Below are 16,379 nucleotides of genomic sequence, written 5' to 3'. Positions count from 1 at the left end.
CATACTTATGTGGTCAGACAACATTTCTAAATTCCTCCTTTGTAGCCTGTCCCTTTTTCAAACTCCTCCACACTGCCTTTTTGCGTTGTAGCTTCCCTGGTTAGCCAGTGTCCTCATATATCTACTTGTTTTCTTGAAAATTGGAATGGGCTTTTCTTGTGCATAGAGACTGCTGTCCTTACAGGTCTGCAGGTTCCCTGAGCTCATTTGCTCTCAGACCTGCTTCCCATGGGATCCCACCTACCACTTTCCTGAATAAGCCAAAGTCTGCTCACCTGAAGTCCGTGGTCTGTACTGCTACTCTCCATCCTCACCCCCTTTAGGATCTTAAACCCCACTAACTCATAGTTGCTACAGCCAAGGCTGCCATAGGTTACACATACCTAACCAGCTCCTCTTCACCAGCGAAGGGCTGATGGAGCTGTGTGTTGCCCCTGCCAGCCCATTCAGTACTTGTGTCAGAAAGTTCTCCCTGACACTCTGCAGGGATTGTTGACTGCTTGTACCTGCCACGCTGCCCTTCCAGCAGATGTCATGAACACAGAAGTCCTACACAAGAAACAGGGTCTATGATCCAGAGGCTTCCTTGACTTGCTTAAAGATGACTACTTCATCTCCCTCACCCTGATCTGGCTGCTCTGCAACACACTCCTGCCACTCTGTCACCCATATCACTGGACTTGTGACTGCACAAGGAGCTCTAGCTCCTCCTGGGTGTTTCCTCAGCTGCATTTGTGCATGTGCACCTGAGGCAGCTGCCTGTTTGCCACATTTTATCGTTCCTGAGGCCTCTTCTGTTCCTGTTGCCCCATACCTTTTGCTTTAATTACTCTTTATGATGTATTTCCCTTTGTTCCCTAAGTCAGGATCAGAGCACTGCAGCCTCTCCTCCGCACATCTTGTCCACCCTCTCTTGCTTTGTTTCTTGCCCTACATCTTCTCAAGCACCCATCACTGTGGCTGCAGTCCAAAAAGCTGGTCGTGGGGTGTGCCGTGGTGTTACGGAGCTGGTGAGCTGCAGGCATGAGTCACAGCCAGGGCCTGCCAAATTCTGTGCACTCTTACCAAAAATAAATGAAATTGTGATGAGGAAGGGATATACCTTCTCAGCCCTGCAAAAGGCTATGGGTTTGGCACTTTGTGGAGTGGAAGCTTACCTGGAATTACTTGGGAAGTGGAGGATTAGATGGGCCACGCTTGTAAAGTCCTCCAAAGTCCAAGTATTTGGTTTGCTGTGCCTAGGGCTGGACTTGCTTGATTAGGATGAGTGGGACTTGCTTGATTAGGATGAGCTGAAAATGTATTGGTGATGCTTCTGCTATGCATAATGATTTAAAATGCTCTGTAACCAGCAGCATTAAGAAATACACATCTGCTCTTAACTGTAAAATTTAGTAAGTGGTATAGCAGCAAGTGCAACAATGCCTATATTTTACTGTAAGAGAAATAGAATTGTAATAATTTAAATCCTGTTGACCACTGGGGAAGTGAAAATGAGATCTGTTTTTAGCTTCAGCAGAATTCAATGTGTAAAAATGCTTACACAATGCAAAGTGCTTGACTGTTAGAAGAGTTGTTTTCAGACTAACTTTTCTGACCTCAATAGATAAGGATCAGCATTCAGGAGACAAACAGATAATTTATGTTGAAGTGTGCACTTGCTGCTGCTTATGCGGTGTCATTTTATAGATTTTGTTTTCAGGCCAATAGGTGCATTCAGATCAAAGAACATTAAAGACTTCAGGCCCTGGAAACTTGTGCTCTGTTATTTGGATACTGTGAATTTTTTTGGATGTGTCAATATTCAGCCCAGCCTACGAAAAGACTTGTCTCAGCCTTTTGGATAACTCTGCCAGATGCAATTTTCTCCCCAGGCTGAGCTGACCTGGATACGCAACATGCACAACAGCAGCGCTGAAACCCCGCACACAGCGGGCAGCTGTAACGTGACTTTGCCCACACAGCCCCCGAGCTCCGAGTTTTCGCTGGGCGTGTTGGTGCTGCTGGCTTTCCTCATGGTGTTGCTAGCTCTGGTCACCATCCTTGGGAACATCCTGGTGATCCTTGCTTTCATCATGGACAGGAACCTCCGGCACCGGAGTAACTATTTCTTCCTCAATCTTGCCATTTCTGACTTTGCAGTGGGTAAGTCACGGCTGTGGAGGCATGTCCTCTTGGTTTCCTTGGAATCTTAGGAGAAGCAACGGGGTTGATTTTCTGGGTGGTTTCTTCTAAGAGAACTGTTTCCCGGCTGTGTGTCTAGGGGAAGAGTAAGGAATGGTGGAAGCTGCGTGAAGTGTTTTAGCAGCCTATAAGTTTTCACAAAGTGTGTTACAATGAAGATTATAACTAATATACGTATACATATCTGTTATGAGTTATAATGACAAATGCCTCCTTTTCCACATAAATACTTCTAATGTTGTTTCAGGAAAAATGAGCAATTTACTGTATGTGAGTACCAATCAAAGGGAAGAGGTTGTTTGCTAAAGTTTATGATTTACCTTTGCTCCTCCTGTAAGATTGTTCATCTCACACTTCAGAACATCCTTATATTTGACAGTGTAACTGTTCTTATTCAGCTATCTGTGGCATGTCCAGGTAAATTAATAACTTCTCCACACAGGGTATTACACTATGACAAAACATTTTACCACTATGACTTTTTACTGCCTTCAGCTCAATGCAGGTTATAGATCAAATGGATTGTTTGATGCCAGTAACAGCCTGCTGGCATCTTCCATCTATTTTCCTTATTAGTCCCCTCTTTCCAGTGCCATTGTAGAAGTCCAGGAGAGCTGGTGCCTGGAGGTGCCATGGGTCCAGTCCTGGTGGCTGGTGTCAGGCAAGGAGGTAGAAGCCTGACTGCCTTGTCAGCACTCCATCAGGGTTCAGGCCAGGGAAACAGCCAGTGCATCAGAGAAAGCCTGACAAAACCATGATCTTGTGGCAGATGTTCCAGCAAACATCTTGACTTGAGGCTAGCAAGGAGGTATTTCTGCACCAAAGGGCTTTCGTATCAGGACAGTCACGGAAACCAGTGAATCACGTGGAGGAAAATAGCACTCATCAACCTACTCCACTTCTGGCAATACTGTCCCTGCTAACTGCTATTCCTTTGTCAGTGCTGTGTAGTGAAGTGCATTAGTTTAGTTTTAAAGATTTCCCTCCATTTATGTAATTTATAACCTGTGTGCCTAATTCTTGGGCTCGCTCCACGGGGCAGAAACCAAACGATGCGTGTGCTGGAGCCTTTGCTTTCCTGCTTCAGGCAGGCAATTTGCTAGAGCTGCCATTGCATTGCACAGGACTTCTGCAAAAGAATGTTTCTCCTAGTTATCTTACAGTTTACTCAAGAGATTTAAATGTCTACCTCCTCCATCAGTTCTTGTTTCTGGCTGGTGCCTTATAGAGTCTTAAATTCACCAAGAGGAAATGATTGGTATCGGTGTTATGCTGGCCTATAGACCATATAAATCTAAGACACTGCCTCTGGGATCAGTCAGAAAATGCTTTATTTTCTGAAGCTGCTGTGGTATTTTTTAAATTTCTTAGAAGGCTGTCATCTTTCCAGGCATGTGAATTGTGTCTTTTGCATCCACTGATTAGGAAAAAGGAGAATAGTTGCAAATATAAATGCTTAAAACCTGGTTTTTGCATCTGTATTCATAGCTAAAAGCAGTCATTACTTTTTGACATGGTGCCAAACATCAATCCCGTTGAAGTTGATAAGAGCAGTAGCTGTCACCGGCGACTATGAAAAATGAGTACTTTGTACAAAAGGATGTCGCCTGTATTTAAGGTGTATGTTAAAACAAGCCATCAGTATTGAAGGTTCTGTATGCTTTTCCCTGTTGACAAGACCGTCAGTGCATTGCCCAGAGATTTATTGTCAGTGGGCCGTATCAGCCTAGATATGCTTAGTAACTTCTAAGATCTTGATGGACATATTAAGAAAAGAATAATCTGAGGAGTTTAAAATGGATCTTGAAGCTGCATGTAGTTTTCTGTTTGTCTCTCATAGATCAGCATTTTCAGGAATGTAGTATCAGATATTGCACCATACCTTTGAAATCATATTAGTGGTAAAATGAAGAAGTTGCTGGCTTAAAAATAAACCACAAACATGACTTTCTTATAAAAGTACTTCAGTGGAAGTCCTTTTTGACAAAAAAACAAACATAACAAACCAAAATATAGTTCTGGAGTTAATCTCAGCTGGAGAACAAACATGAGATTAAAACAGCTGGGGAAGGGGAGAGGGTTTCGTACCTCTGCTGTGTCTGCTCTGACACTGGTACAAGATGTTTCCAGACACCATGCAGAGTGTCTGTCCTGGTTTTGGCTGGGATAGAGTTATTTTTTTTTTTCCTAGTAGCTGGTACAATGCTGTGTTTGGGATTTAGTATGAGAATAATGTCAATTGCTTTTAGCTGTTGCTAAGTAGTATTTATATGAAGTCCAGGACTTCTCAGTTTCTCAGGCCCTGCCAGCGAGAGGGCTGGAGGGGCACACAAGCTGGGAGGGGACACAGCCAGGACAGCTGACCCCAACCCCAATATCCCATACCATATGATGTCATGCTCAGTATACATGGTTCAGTGTACTTATATATGTGTATACAGGGAAAGTTGGCCAGGAGGGCAGATCGGTGCTTGAGGACTGGCCGGGCATCAGTCAGTGGGTAATGAGCAATTGAATTGTACAATTGCTTGAGGTTTTGTTATTAAGTTTTATTCCCCTTTCTCTATTTGTTATCTCCCTTTTCATTACTTTCATTACTAGTAGTATTATATTTTACTTTTTTTCAGTTATTAAACAGTTCTTATCTCAATCCACGGGTTTTACCTTTTTCCAGCAGCTGCGTGGTACTGAGTTGCTGGCTGGGGTTAAACCATGACACTGTCCAACCTATTGCCTCTAGCTTACACACACTAACCGATCTCACAATAATAACCGACATTAGCAACATCTGTAGATGTGTTTTGGGGGAAATTCTAACACAGATAAAAAACTAGAGTATACAGTGATGAGGTTACATGTTAAAGTGCAACACAGTGCAAATATGCTGCAGCACTGATCATATACCTTTAGAGACTCTTAAGTTGGTTAGACTGCAGTTTTCTTCCTCAGCAGATCGTTCTTTGCTGATTTACCTTGAACTTATTCCCAACAATCAGTATATATAAATTCACTAAGATTTAATACATAAAGTCACTGTCAGATTTCATGAGAATGTAAGAATTCTGTACATAAATTACATATTCACCTTAATATATATATTTATTTTTTTAGCCAAGTACCAGAATAGTGTCTCTCTCTGCTTCCAGGAGTACCGTTAGCAATCTATATGAACCATATGGTGTCTTTGTGGTTGCTTTCCATAGGTGCGTTCTGCATGCCTCTCTACATCCCTTACAGCCTGACAGGGAAATGGCACTTGGGAAGAGGCCTGTGCAAGCTCTGGCTAGTTATGGACTATCTCCTGTGCACAGCTTCAGTGTTTAACATTGTTCTTATCAGCTATGACCGTTTCCTCTCCGTTACTAAAGCTGTAAGTACCCTGTTTATAGCTTCTCTGATTTTGTTGCAAGATCATTGGAGGGTTATATTCACCAACCATTCCCATGTTGGTGAGTAAAAGCCCAAATTTAATTGAGATAATAGCCCTCAAAAATATGCTGGTATGTGGAAATTATTAGATATTTGCAGCTAGATGTGGTGAGTATCCTGCACTGAGCATGCTCCAGCCCAGAGCCGGTCAAACAGGGCTGTTCTCACGACTGCTGCTGCAGGTTGCTGTTGTGCTACTGCTTGAGGGAAAGGAGGATGAGGGGTGAAAAGGGTAAGGCAGGAGGCTGGTAAAAAGGGGCCAAGGAAAGAGGAAATTCAAAATAAGCTGGATTTGGGTTTGGACCTCAAATCAGGCATGGAAGGAAAAGGCAGTGGGGCTAGGGTAGTGACCTGAAACATGGTCCTGAATGGTCCTGGAGAAGATTGGGAGCAAGAACAAACAGGGCAGAGAGTAGGACAAGAAGCAGACTGCAGCGACTGTCTGTGGACATGTGGCAATAAACTCCCCTCAGGGCCTGGAACAGAACCCCAAACTTCAGATACACTTATGTCTCTGCTTTCTGCAGAGCATCCCACACACCATATGTGTGCTTTATCTCTTGGTTCATGCTAAGGATGGAGGCCAGCATTTCTCACTAGCCACACAGTTAGCTTGAGTGGCAGGGAAATGTCAGGGAGAGCTAAACATTCCTACCCCTTGGTGATGTATGAAAGTGTCAACATAATGTTGTATGAAAGAATTTAAATTTTATTTTTGTTAATTATAGTTATTTTTCTTCTAATAATCACCTTTTTATTACATTTTACTATTCTATGTTATTTTGTTTCATTTTAAGGAAAAATTCTGGGCAATCAAACACCAAAACATATCATATGTAAGAAACATTACACTGGAAAGCGAAAGATTCGGTATTTACAAAGCACAAAATTCAGAGCACAAATTAATTAAGACCTATGGGCATTTGTATGATAGTCCTTAATGACATTAACTCAACCTTTTGTTTTTTCAGTTGGATGTCTAAGCTCCCAGAATTACATGTTCACCCTGTCCTCCCGTGAAAGGGATGGAGCAGGATGTGAGATACTATGTATTTGTCTGTTTGCCACATGTAGTGGAAGATATGTACTGGCCCTGTAGTGGGGGGAAAAGGGATGATTTTGTGGTTTCATCAGCTAAAGGCTGCATTGCAGAGCTGGAATCTATTCCTACCTCCTCATGAAGTGTGCAATAAATAATGTTCCCAAAGGGGGGTGTTAAATATGTGACACATTTTCTGTTGACCACTGTAAGGCATATAGTCCTACTTGTAAAATGCTGTAAAAAGCAATGCAGTTGTCATTGAATGAGAGTCATGCTCTGAAAAACTATACAATGTTAATTATTCTGGCACTTCAGGACCACAGGTGTCTCCAACAGGGCATACCAAATTATAGGTACTGATGGATGATCACATTTCATCACCTGGACCAGGACCCTAGCACAGTTACATTAGCCTATAGAGAGACACCCCTATGTTATGCCAACACCGATGAATTAAACATACTTGGATGAGCTTCAGCCGATCTGTGTATTTGCAGCTCTAAATTACCAGCACTCTGATGAGTTCCTCTCCTGCTGCTTTTCTTGGTTCTAAAACTTATCTACAGGTGTGACCACCTTCTTTTCTTCCTTCGCAGGTATCTTACAGAGCCCGGCAGGGAATAACATCCAACCCTGTCATCAAGATGGTGGCCACCTGGGTCTTTGCCTTCCTTCTCTACTGCCCAGCGATCCTCTTTTGGGAGCACGTGGCCGGACACAGCGTGGTAGCGCCGGATCAGTGCTACGCCGAGTTCTTTGACAACTGGTACTTTCTCTTGTGCGCGTCCACCCTGGAGTTCTTTGTGCCGCTGCTCTCGGTGACCTACTTCAACGTGCACATCTTCCACAGTATCCAGAGGCGCCAGCGGCACGGCAGCACGCAGGACTGTGAGCCTCCAAGGAGCAGCAGCTTGTCCTGGAGATTTTGCTTCTTGCCAAGGCCAGAAGCATCGTCTCAGTCGGAAGCAGAGGACAGTGTTTCGTCATTAAGAAGGTCATGGAGACCAGCAGTGACGGCTATCCGCCCATCTCCAACACAAACCAGCCCCACAGCTCTCAAAAAGGACTTTTCTGTTTCTTTCCGTTCAAGAACTGGGTCAAAACTGCAGCAGGACAAGAAAATAGCAAAGTCGCTTGCCATAATTGTGTGTGTGTTTGCCATTTGCTGGGCCCCGTACACTTTACTGATGATTATTCGTGGGGCCTGTCAAGGGAAGTGCATCCATAGCTCCTTGTATGAAACAACCTTTTGGCTTTTGTGGATCAATTCCTCTCTGAACCCATTTCTCTACCCTCTCTGTCATGTTAAATTTCGAATGGCTTTCATGAATATATTATGTCCCAAAAAGTTTGCAACATTGAGATTAGGTTCTTTCTAGAAGGAAAAATGAAAAAAAAAAAAAAAAAAGACTCAAGAGGAGCTGGATGAGGATGTAAGTAGCCACAGTTTGAAATCAGAATTAGTCTCTTCAAGGAAATTAGTTTGGTTAGAAAACCTAGATAAGCCTTCATGAAATATGTCCTCCTTCAGACAGACATGCAGGCTCAATTTTGTGTACTTTTTTCCAGCTATTTCAACGGGCCAGTTAAGGGATATTCCCTCTGTCTGTCTTTCCGTAGCAGTCAATCCACATTATCTTCATTCTGGTTGTTGAAGATACTATCGTCAATTGCAGTACAACTTACATTTATGTTCATGAGTGGTAGTAGTTAAAAATACAGTAAAGGTAGGTATTTGCCATAAGGTCAATAGTATTCTAAAATTATTATCTTCTCTATTGTATTTCTTTTGAATAGTTTGTAGTACATTCAGAAGAATTTTTTTCCTTATCGTAAAACATCCAGTTAAGCTATGACTTTCGTTGTCAGGCACATAGCAGGATTACTTCCTTTCACCAAGGATGTTCAGACATCAGGGGAATACAGGGACTATTTTAAAAACTCAAGTGAAGGTGTTCTCTGCTGAAGATGTTAATCATGGGACACAACATATGAACAGAAAATAACATAATGCAAAGAAAACGTGAAAGGAATATATAACTTTTAAGAAAAAAAAACTTAGCGGGAAGAATCTCAATGTTGATATTTTTAAAGTTTTTAAATGTTAGGAAACACTGATGGGTAGTCAGCCTTTTGGGAATAAACTTGCCCAAGATTCAGGTATGAAGTGCTGAGGAAGAAGGTTCGTTCTTGAACAGGCAGATGGAAACATAAACATGAGTTCAGTGTCAGGAGAATGATGGCCAGGGACACAGCCCTTATTTGACTGTCTAATCACTAATAATAAACTGCATTATGACAAATACAGCAAGAAGAAGTACTTCTGTTGGCATCGTCTCCAGACAGACCAGATAATTTTCTAGCCCAACCTGTTCTTGTTCCACTGTCATACTCAGCTGTTGAGGTGAAAAGTTCTTTCCTTCTACAGACTCTAGCCCATCATAATTTCCTTTGATCTTTTTTTTTTTTTTTCCCCTGATACATTTCTTTTTGGACTAGCAGAATCTAAAATGTAAACTTCTGAAACCTATGGTGTAACTGGGAGGTTTACAAAAGCATATTGGCTTTTCTACCTCCTCTCCAGTTTTCTCTGAATGCACTTCTGGTTTGTTATTTAAACTAGATGCAATCTTTTTAGGTGATGCCTAAACAGCACCTAGCATTATAGGATCTTGGCCAATGAGTTGGGCTTGTAATTGCTGCTAAAATTCAACAGATATATGCAAAGCAGGTCAGGACACAAAACACAGAAGTCCACTACACCCATCTGTTTTCTTTAAGTGCAGCGTGTATCAGTTTTACCCTGCAAAGCTTTTGTCATTCTTCTAAAATGCAACCTGTAGAGTCAGTAATGTTGAACATGTGCAAACAAATACTTTTGTGTCAGCTTTAAGAGCAAATAGCTCCTTAATGCTTTATAAGACATGCTTTTGATAGTGTTAGCGATAGAGAGTGAAAGATCTCATTCTGGTTAGCTTATCAAAAAGATACCTACAAATTTAACTCATTGCCTTGTGTAGATAAGGACACATACTCTTGTATCTATGACATGTTATGGGTTTTTTATTGTTCCTTTTCCTTGCTCCCATCTTTTGCTTGCTTCTCATACCAGCCTGGTCTCTGCCAGAACTGGTTGGTACAGGCCAGAACAACAGCTGAACGCTGGCATCAACAGGGACTCCTTTTTAAACAGCCTGAGACCTCATGAAGTCTGCAGCAGTGCCCTGTGCAAGGCCTAGGAAAAGCAAGTTGAAGTAGTTGAACCAAGATGCCGAGCAGACACTAAGCTCCTCTGAGGAGCAGTGGAACATGTAATGCTGCCTCCATTTGGGCTTGTTAGAAGTTGACAGATAATTACTGTAACTGGACAGTGCTTTTTGATGTAAACTTGGTTTTGGGAGCGTGGGCAGATATTTCAGTAATACCTCTGCCTTATTTCTGGCACCCTTTGCAACTGCACCGGGAAATAAGTTGGGAATCTAGTTGCGCTTGTCTCCCTCACTCTCTGTGAGCTATTGTTGGTAGGAGAGAGAAGGAAGAAAGAAGCTGATGGGCAAGAAAAATGGAGTGTTTTAGGTGAGGGGCTAGATTAGGTTTTTTTTATTCTCCTGATGTAGAAGTTATTTCCAGCAAAGAAAGACACAGGATCTCTCTACATTGTGCTCCTTATCCTTCAGCCAGGCAGCAGAAGTATTGGGAACTGTCAGAGGGAAGGTTTAGTCCAAGAAGGTTCTTGTGGACCATGAGTCCCTGTGGAAGTTGCACAACTAAGCTGCACTACTGACCTAAGTGCTGATGACATAAAAGTCTCCTTACACCTGATCGGAGCTCATGGTCAGTGCAGGTCCCGCAAACCATGTCATGGGGTCCATGCTGATGAAAGGCATCACTAAGGGCGCTGGTTAGAGGGGAAAGTGATACTGCTGTCAGTTGCAAATTTCACTTCTCCCTTGGATTGACAGAACCGTAAGGGACTTTTCACATAGGCATCATTTGGTAATTGAAAGTGCCCAGGCAAGTTCCTGACTTTCTTACACATTAAAAAAAAACAAACAAACAAACAACTGTTTCAAATTACCAGAGTAAAACTTTACTTTGAAGTACAGAATTTACTTGAAAATTGCTATGAAAATGTGTAAAGAAAAAGCTTTTATAAACAAAATTCAGATGTGTGTCTAAGAGCAAAAGCTAAAGTTGAATAAACTGTCATGCTTTTTAGGAGGAATCTGTCTGAATTCTGGAGACATGGCTTTTTAGTTTAATTACTGAACAACAGCGTAGTCATTCATAAAATATCTTCTTTGGGCTCTGACAAAAGAACTGATGAAGAACCTCTTGCTGAGCAAATCTTAGTCAAGGACAATTGAGTTTTATTGCTGTTTGTGTGAGGGCCTTGTGGGTGTCCAATAGTCCTTAACTGCCACAACCATCCTCAACTGGACTCCCACCCCTGACATCAACCTTGGGCGCTAGAGCACCGTTGGGCTGGGGTGGTCCTGGCTTGAGCTACATGGGTGCCTTTAGGCTGCTCTCAGCTCTGCCTTTTGCATCTTTTTTGATGTTTTGACTGGACTTCTGAGATTGGCCTTAGACCCAGCTTGTCACCTCCTGTTTGTGTCATGTTCTCCCCCAGCCATACCTGGGGAACTGAAGTCACCTATAGTGGCATAATCTGTGGTATCACTTGTCCCTCAGAAAAGGAATCACACGAGTAGAGCAAATCCAGTCTGATCAGGGGCTCCCCAGGAGGTTCTTAGCTCTGCCTGCCAAGCATCTTTTGTCCTTTTTTCCCCAAAACAATTCCAGATCCCACCCTTTCCTTTTATTTTTTTTATCAGTGCTATCCTAATACTTCATTGTTGTATCAGTCTTCCTTTCAACTGCATCCTTCAAAGCTGTTTTTTTTTTCCTTACAGTCTCCCCGTTTCTCATATTCCTACAGTACCTGGTTTCCCATTTTGCATCAGGTAGTTCGTGTTCCTCCATATTGTTGTAGTGTCCATAGATTTGCTGTGACACATATTTCTGTGTGCCCTGCTTGAGAGTTCCCTAGGGATATTGGTACAGCTTTTCCACTAAATCTATCACAGACCTGTTCTCACTTACACCACCTTTTTCTTTCTCATTTCCTGTACCGTAAAAGCATCTTTCTTTTTAAGACATCTACACAGAGTTTGAAAAACCTGTTGTTTAGCAGTCTAAGACAACTATAAATACCTCCTCTTACCTTATGCAAACTTTGCAAACTTCACCAGTCGTAGCCTAATTGCTGTTAGGCTGGTGTCGTTCTGGGGTAGAACACAGGGTTCTTGCACATCATCGCTTCAGAACAGGTCTCATCCCTAGTATTTCTAAAATGACACTGCTGCCTTATCTCACAAATGCCAAAACCTAACAGCCTGTGTTCCCAACAAATACAAACAATCATAGCTGATTCCTTTTGATGTTGTGGAGGTTCTGGCACAGTATTTTGTAAGGGTTTTGAAAACTTAGGTTAAACATGATGTAAAATGCAAAATTTTTATTCAAGACAAAGTGTTTAAAAAAATAATCGACCAAGATCAGAAATGAAGACACTTTAAGCAAAGAAACACAACATATGTATCCAGACCAGAAAAACCCAATTCCTCTTTGGTCTTGTTTTCTACTTGTGTGCATTTAATTTAAAAACAATGTTTTAATCGTAGTGTTAATGAAGTAGTGTTACACCCCTAGTGTAAATAGGGTGAAGTGTTCTATAGTAGAGTGGCTGGATTTGTATATGATAAAACTGGAACAGCATCATATGTTGAGAGAGGATGAAGGCAAAGTTCAATTTTTACTGTGCAGAATAGACTGCTTTCTTGAACAGAGGGGAAATGAAAAAAGAGACTATCTCCTTCCTTACATTACTAAATCTAGGTATTGCCCTCTCAAGACTTTTCCCTTCAAGCCTTTTTTTCAGGATCTTTTTACTATACTTCATGCTGTATCAAACTTTCTTGCCTTTAGATGTTTGCACAGTGCTCTGATCTTCGTTCGTTTGTGTACTCGTTTTCTTTCCCTGTTAAACAGCTCTGCCTGACATTTGTATCTTGGGTGTGCTTTTATTTTGGTAGGAACTCTCCCTTATCACTCTATCTTTAAAGAAGAGCATTCGTTAGACCTATGAGTTGCAATGAGACTTAATATAACTAACAGTGACACTTCACTGATGTGCTTTCTCAAGCTATGGAAACATTAAAATATCAGCTGCTCCCTTTCCCTGTTTTCTGTAGGACAAGGTACAATGATTTGTTTGTCCTCTTCCCACTGGTGTCTCTTGGTCACCATACCTAGCTCTGACCCAGGAAGCCACACGACCTCCCCCTGAAGCTCACATTTCTCACTCCTAGGAAGGAGGACAGTCTCACTGCTGTGTACGTGCCTTGTAAAGCAGGAGGCCAGCTTTCCCCAACCATCTGCAGTGCCAACTAAATGAGAAGCTCCTCCAGAGGGTGATTTAGAGGAGGGGTCTGACTTAATCCCCTGAGACAGCAGTTGAGAGGGCCCGTTCATCCCCGGGTACACTTGTGAAGGCAGGTGCTGTGAGTGCATCTGCTGCTTTTCCTTATCATAGCTTCTCACAGAAGCCTTAGTTTTGGCATTTTCCTCTCGCTGTTCCAACTGAGATGCTCCTGCAGGTGTCACTAGTGCTACACGGTATTTTTAAACCTTGCAAATCCGTGGGTTTTTCAAAAGGTGCCATTTATACGCACAATCCTGTATGATATGAATATGACACCGGCATCTTTCTGCTAAAAATTACACCGAATGTGTTACATTGCATCTAATATTTACGAAAATGTTAGAGGAAGGACTTATTACCCTGGCAAAGAAAAGAAGATTTTAGTCATGCAGATAATCATAAATCAGTGCAGGACTTCTTCCTAAGTTGCCCTGCGCAGAAATCACCCTGTGCTCTGCATTTAAAGCAGAGCCTTACATCGCCTGTGGAAGAGGAGAGTCCTGCTGAGCTGAGAGCAAGTCCTCAGCCTTGGCTCATTGAAAAAATGTGCCCTCTCCTCTGATATAAAAGGCTTTGTTCTCACGATTTCTTTAAACTATTCTAACTGCGGAGTGCTGCTCTAAAAGCTGTCCCATCCCTCCTACCCGTCCTGCTGTGGCTGCTGCTCCCGGCCCCGCAGTCCTGCCCCACTGCTGGCCTGGGCGAGGGCTTGTGCAGCTGCACAGGACAGTCAGTCTGTAACAATTTTCTGTTTGATTGGTTAGTTTAGGGTGAATTTATCACACAAGCACAGAAGCACTAGCTGCTGGTGTAACAGAAGAGGTGACAGCTCTGCTTTTGTCAGCAGCTTGCTTTTGGGTCAGCTGAAAGCAGTGATGAAGGCTTTGGGTATCGGTACTTGGATATGTTTCTCAGTCGTTTTCTACAGATCAGAGCTTTAGCCTGGCTGTCTTGGTAAACCTCCAGCGACTTTAGCAAAGTTGTGCCCAACTAGAATGGAGTCAGACTTTGCCTGATCGGTATGGTAGACAACTTCAAGGGGATCTGCTCAGCTGGGCTTTTGGGGCAGAGGGGCTTCCCCAGAGGGACAGATCTCAGTTCCATTGCTTTCCCTGGCACGCCAAGGGCCTTAGCAACTTTAGCTCTTTTGTATGGGGGAAACTGCCCGTAACTGTTGAAATTAGTGTGGTTTCCTGCTGAGACATTTACATTCAACTTATTCTGCTGCTTTTGACAGCTGACTGCAAGTACAGTCAGTCCTCACGTATATACAAAGACAGTGTGTCAGTGCAAATGCCTGTGTTATAGGACATGAGCCAAATTAATTTCTGGAATAATGCCATGGAAGTTAATGGGTATAGCCTCTGGAGTTTAACTGTTTGCATTATTTGTATTTCAGTAACAATTTCTGGTGTATGCAGATCAATTAATTTCCAAATTGTTCTACTATTACTATTTCAGGCTAATTAACTGTCCGGCTTTTCTGGCATTATACTGACAAGCACACTGTTTATTTTCTGTTTTCTGTCTGTGGGTTGTTCACACTGGTTACCGTCAGAAAGCACTGGTTAGTTTTTTCATTATTATACACCAGGTTTCCTTTGCTGTCTTCTGCCTGGGGAGCTGCCCCTTTGCACCAGACCACCGGGCTACGTGTATCCCGCCAGAAGCAAACAGCGCTGGCCTCTGACTCGCCTCCTTTGACAGCCTCACAGCTGGGGTTGCACCCTTCCTCTCCACCATGCCGGAGGAACAGGAAAGAGTCCTTTGAGGAGCTGTATGTAAATGCTTGTTGTGTTTGTTGGGGTTTTTTTATAAGGAATGGCAATATTATCTTTTGTAATATTCTTCCCACCTAATATGCAGGCTTATGTCTCCCTTGCTACTTGAACCTGTACATATAAGAGACTGAAGAAAGGAGAGTTTGAAACAAAATCGAGGCAAAAAGGAGCTTTAATTTCCTTCAGAGATTCTTGCCATGTCCAGAGCTTAGGCCCTGCTCTCTGTGCAAATTATTTCTTGTGAAGTCACTAGGCTTGTTGCTCCTTGGTATTGTGGGAGGGCACATAAGCACAGGGAGGAAAAGCAGGAGGCTTGGATTAAACTTACTGCAGCTTTTGAGCCTTAAAAGAGAGACCTGAACTCCATTAGGGAGCCAGCATGGAGAGCAAATCACCAAGGTATTAGACCTGCAAAAACATTTGATGCTGAGCTGAGGAGCCGCTTTGTCATTTAAAACATATAATAAACCCACGACCAACTCGGAGAGGGCAATGAGTTTTCAGATTGAGTCAAGGAGGTTTCTTCTGGTCCCTTGCTGAGCAGGACAGGGCTTATTAGGGAAAAAAACTCATGTCCAATTTGATTGGGCTCACAGGCTGAGATCAGTGGTTTTACTGACACTCGTATTGATAGGACTTTGGTTTTCCAGTGACACTGGGAGTTGGGAGGAGAATGACACCAAAACTGTAGCTCTGTTTGAGGGGTGTTTGTGTGCATTGTTCCTGCTGCACTGGGATGCTGGAGCCAGTACTATTGGTCAGCTCCAGGGGAGTTTTGCTACTCCTAATTCAGCAAAAATATTGTTTACTTTTTTTAACTTTTGACCTGGAATATTGAGCAATAAAATGCATTTTATGTACCAGTGCTCCAATGGATAAATATACATATTTTTTTGATGGATGAATAAAGGACACATAGACTAGCATATGTAGACTTCTGGCGCATCCGAATGTAACTTGTTGAATTGCTGTAGTTCTGCTTGAACCACACTGATCTTGAAAGGTAGAAAGGAAAAGCCTGAGCCGAATGGGGGATGTAAGGGAAAGTAAGTAGTTGCCTATTAAAACAGCAAACAGGCAAACCCCCTCTGGTTTAGGTAAAGATCTTGAGCTGTATCTGAATGTCTCTTCTCTCATAATTTCTTAGATGCTGTGAAGGACTAACTGAAGATCAGCTGAATCAATTACCACAGAGATACCTAGCAGACTTCTTTGGATGTATTTTTCATGAGAAATGGAACCAGCAGAACAACAGGTGTGATTCAGTGTTACGCTATATCTAGTTCTGTGCTGAAAAATATCTGACAGGTTAAATAAGGTCTCTCCCTGCCTTCCCCTCCCCTTCCCCTCCCTCTGCCCCCCAATTTGCTAGAATTTTAACTAAGGGCCTTTAAAAAATGATGCTAGTAACATGGGTGTAGTTTATTATATTGCTGGGTTTTAAAAAAATATTCCT

General features: G+C 42.5%; 1 protein-coding gene across 1 annotated transcript; it reads left to right on the top strand.

Annotated features, from left to right (window-relative positions):
• The first annotated feature begins 1,031 nt into the window (after positions 1 to 1,031).
• On the top strand, positions 1,032 to 15,783 carry LOC101914653 (histamine H3 receptor-like). Its single transcript, XM_005243292.4, has 3 exons — positions 1,032 to 2,145; positions 5,388 to 5,554; positions 7,252 to 15,783. The coding sequence occupies exons 1-3, from the start codon at positions 1,857 to 1,859 to the stop codon at positions 8,032 to 8,034; spliced, it is 1,239 nt and encodes a 412-aa protein (XP_005243349.3). The 5' UTR covers positions 1,032 to 1,856; the 3' UTR covers positions 8,035 to 15,783.
• The last annotated feature ends 596 nt before the right edge of the window (positions 15,784 to 16,379 follow it).

Source organism: Falco peregrinus, chromosome 3 (genome assembly GCF_023634155.1).
Source record: "Falco peregrinus isolate bFalPer1 chromosome 3, bFalPer1.pri, whole genome shotgun sequence".
Lineage (NCBI taxonomy): Eukaryota > Metazoa > Chordata > Aves > Falconiformes > Falconidae > Falco > Falco peregrinus.
The sequence above is the reverse complement of the archived record's forward strand: the minus strand, read 5'-3'. Positions and strand labels throughout refer to the sequence as shown.

Coding starts and splice junctions, on each gene's coding strand:
- LOC101914653 (XM_005243292.4), top strand. CDS start 1,857: ATGCAATTTTCTCCCCAGGCTGAGCTGACCTGGATACGCAACATGCAC. Junction 2,146..5,387: donor CATTTCTGACTTTGCAGTGG/GTAAGTCACGGC, acceptor TGCTTTCCATAG/GTGCGTTCTGCATGCCTCTC. Junction 5,555..7,251: donor TCCTCTCCGTTACTAAAGCT/GTAAGTACCCTG, acceptor CTTCCTTCGCAG/GTATCTTACAGAGCCCGGCA.